Source organism: Colobus angolensis, unplaced genomic scaffold (genome assembly GCF_000951035.1).
Source record: "Colobus angolensis palliatus isolate OR3802 unplaced genomic scaffold, Cang.pa_1.0 Scaffold51, whole genome shotgun sequence".
NCBI classification, from domain to species: Eukaryota; Metazoa; Chordata; class Mammalia; order Primates; family Cercopithecidae; genus Colobus; species Colobus angolensis.
The window spans coordinates 14,405,095-14,408,894 of record NW_012118599.1 but is presented as its reverse complement, the minus strand read 5'-3'; the positions used below and the strand labels follow the sequence as shown (position 1 = coordinate 14,408,894).

At 49.2% G+C, this 3,800-nt stretch overlaps 1 protein-coding gene across 1 annotated transcript in view; it reads right to left on the bottom strand.

Moving 5' to 3' along the window:
• The window catches only part of PRPH2 (peripherin 2 (retinal degeneration, slow)), a 32,613-nt gene that overhangs the window by 6,084 nt on the left and 22,729 nt on the right, over window positions 1-3,800 (bottom strand). Inside the window, exon 2 of the mRNA XM_011960431.1 lies at window positions 2,553-2,799. Coding sequence (XP_011815821.1) covers window positions 2,553-2,799 — 247 coding nt within the window. The remainder of the gene's footprint in view (window positions 1-2,552; window positions 2,800-3,800) is intronic.

Genomic DNA, 3,800 nt, shown 5'->3' with positions numbered 1-3,800 from the left:
GAATGCAGCCATCTAAATTTCCAGCAGTACGTTTCTCTCCTCATTCTACCCACCCAAGACTCTGTGTCAAGGAGTCAGCAACCAATAAATGGTCACGAATATACTGTGTTTGCCTCAACATTAAAAGAAGGCTTTGGCCGGGCACAGGGGCTCACGCCTGTAGTCCCAGCAGTTTGGGAGACCAAGGTGGGGGGATCGCCTGTGGTCAGGAATTCAAGACCAGCCCAGCCAACATGGTGAAACCCCGCCTGTACTAAAAATACAAAATTAGCCAGGCATGGTGGTGGGTGCCTGTAATCCCAGCTATTTGGGAGGGGTTGAGGCAGGAGAATCACTTGAACCCAGGAGGCTGAGGTTGCAGTGAGCCAAGATGGCACCACTGCACTCAAGCCTGGGCAACAAGAGTGAAACTCCGTCTCACAAAAAAAAGAGCAAAAAAAAAAAAAAAAAAAAAAAAAAAAAAGTTGGCTTCCTGGATGTACAGTCACCCTTTATTTTCATGTGGTGAGTTAAAGGAGGTGTTTGTCAGCCACAGGCAGGATGCACAGGCTGATAGCATTAGGACAGTGACTCATTTAAAGGAATCTTTGGGAATCTCCTCAATGGAAAAAGCTTCCTCACCAAATGTTCCTGACTTTGTACATTGGGATTTTGAGGTTTGGATTTGCTGCTCTCAAGGTAGCTAAAAGCACGTACCCCGAGTCACCGTGCCACCTCATTTACTAACAGTCTCTCATTCAACACTAGAGCAGTGCCTGGCATATGGGTACATATTTAAGAAATATCTCTGACCGCACATGGTGGCTCACGCCTGTAATCCCACCACTTTGGGAGGCCGAGGCCAAGGCTGGTGGATTACTTGAGGTCAGGAGTTCAAGACCAGCTTGGCCAACATGGCAAAACCCCATCTCTACTAAAAATACAAAAACTGGCTGGGCATGGTGGTGCACGCCTGTAATCACAGCTACTTGGGAGGCTGAGACAGGAGAATCACTTGAACGAGGTAGAGCTTGCAGTGAGCTGACATCGTGCCAGTGCACTCCAGCCTGGGCAACAAAGCAAGACTTTGTCTCGAAAGAAAGAAAGAAAGAAATATCTCTCAGCCAGGTGCAGTGGCGCCCACCTGTAATCCCAGCGCTTTGGAGGACCAAGGCAGGAGGATTGCTTGAAGCCAGGAGTTAGAGAGCAGCCTGGGCAACATAGCAAGACCCAATTTCTACAAAAGACTCCACGGAGTGTGACTCAGGGCACCCGTTTTCAGCTACTCTGCGTGTGCCTATAGTCCTAGCTACTCAGAAGGCTGAGGTGGGAAGAGCCCTGAGCCCAGGAGTTTGAGGCTGCAGTGAGCTACGATCATGCCCCTGCACTCCAGCCTGGGCGACAGAGTGAATTTTTCTTCTTGTCTCTAAAAAAAAATAAACAATTTAAAATAATAAAAATTAAAAAGGAATATCTCTTTAACCAAGGAGTGAATTCAGCACACTCACTGAGGATTTGCTTACACTGCAAGCCCTATAGCTTAGAGAGGAACTGAGCATAAGATGCAGATAAGATGAACCCACACATTATTAGACTAACAGGTAAACGGGGACCAGCATCTCAAGAAGCACAAATCCAAACAGTACCCATTTCCTGAACACCTGCACATGCTGTTCATGTTGCTTCCCAATAGTCCCCAAAGCTAAGTGCTGTCACCCCATATAACAGAGAGGTAAATGACTAAGACCTCAGTACCAAAAAGTGGGGACACAGGATGGACCTCCAAAGCGTGCTATCTAAAAGAAGCCAAACGTAATATGGGTACATTTATATGAAATGTCCAAAATACATAAATCCAGAGAATAGTTGTCAGGGGTTGGGGGCAGGTTGGGAGGTGGTAACTGCTTCATGGGTGTGAGATTTTCTTGGGGGCTGATGGAAATCTTTTGAAACTAGGTAGAGGTGGTTGCACAACATTGTAAATCAACTAGATGACACCAAATTGTTTACCTTTTATAAATCTCACCTTAATTAAAAAAAAAAATGTGTCAGTTGTGTGTGGTGCTAACGCCTGTAATCCCAGCACTTTGGGAGGCCAAGGCAGGAGGATCACGAGGTCAGGAGATCGAAACCATCCTGGCTAACACGGTGAAAACCCTGTCTCTACTAAAAATACAAAAAATTATCCAGGCATGGTGGCACATGCCTTTAGTCCCAGTTATCGGGAGGCTGAGGCAGGAGAATCGCTTGAACCGAAGAGGGGGAGGTTGCAGTGAGCCAAGATCATGCCACTGCACTCCAGCCTGGGCAACAGAAAGAGACTCAGTCTCAAAAAAAAAAAAAAAAAAAATTAAGTGGTGGGAAAGAAACCAAAAATTAAATAAATGAATAAATAAATACAAAAGGTGGAGGCACTGGGTGGGGTTCAAGCCCAGGCTGATCTGACTCACAACCTCACTGAAGGCTGTTTCCAAGGAGGGAGGCATGCTCTCTCCAGGCCTGGCTCCGCCCCATTAGACCCAAACTGGCTGGAGGCTCTCCCTACCCCCACCCCCAGCTGGCCCAGGGCCTACCTCGAAGAGCCAAATGAGGAGCGTGACGACCCCCATGGAGTTCATGAGGCTGCTGTAGTAGCTGAGCAGGGCAGCCCTGCAGCCACGCACCCACAGGTTGAGCTCCTCGGTCTGGTGGTCGTAACTGTAGTGTGCTGAGTTGTTGGTGATCTGATACTGGATGCAGGGCCGTGGCGAGCTAGGATTGCAGCAGCTGAAGGGGACGCCATCTACCAGGTACCGCCCATCCACGTTGCTCTTGATTCGACTGGAAGGGAAAGAGACAGCTGGAGATGGGCTTCCTGGGCTTCTCACCAGGGGCCACTTCCTCCCATCCCCTGCCTCTGGAAGCCTGGAATAGTCATTCACTCACACGCTTGGTATATATTTGCTGTGCACCTGCTACATGCCAGCCACTGTTCTAGGTACTGAAGACAAAGCAATGAATAAATGCCCCTGCCTTCCTCAACCTTATGGTCTAGAGGGTTGAGGCAGATGGTAATCCAAGACTCAAGTCAACAGGGAATATAGAAATTCACCCAACCACTCTGTGCTGCCAGGCCCTTTCTTGGGGCCATGCCTGGAGGGTAGGAGGAGCAGCAGGACAGGAGCTGTTGACGGACAAGCATCTGGCTGCCACTGGTGATGCCCCAGCTCCCTCACCAACCTCATCTCCCCCTTACAGGTCACTGGTGGCCAAGGCCCTTTCCAGCCAGGTGTTTCCAGAAGGCCTGCTCGGGCCCAGGGCCTGTGCAGAGGCAGGGGATGGAGACCCGAGGCAGGCACAGTCCTTGCCCTCAGAGGACTCCACCCCCAGCCAGGGTGGAGCTCCTGACTCACCAAGGGACACAACTGCAAGCAGGTTCTGCAGGCTAACGGGCTGGGCTCCCAGCATATCTTCTGCACTTCTATATTTTTTTGTATATTTATTTAGAGCTTACTATACATTCACACATGTTCAGAATTCAAAAGGGATCTTTACAGTGAAAAGTCTCCCCTTCCCCTCAGGCAGGCTGGATATGTTCTACCTGACCTGGGTGTGATTACCCAGGTGTTTCATGTGTCAAAACTCACTGAGCTGCACACTTAGGATTCGTGCATTTGGCTAGGCATGGTGGCTCATGTCTGTAATCCCAGCACTTTGTGAGGCCGAGGCAGGAGGATCACTCGAGCCCAGGAGTTCAAGGCAGCAGTGAGCTATGATCACACCACTGCACTCAGCCTGGGCAACAGAACAAGACTGTCTCTTAAAAAAAAAAAAAAAAAATT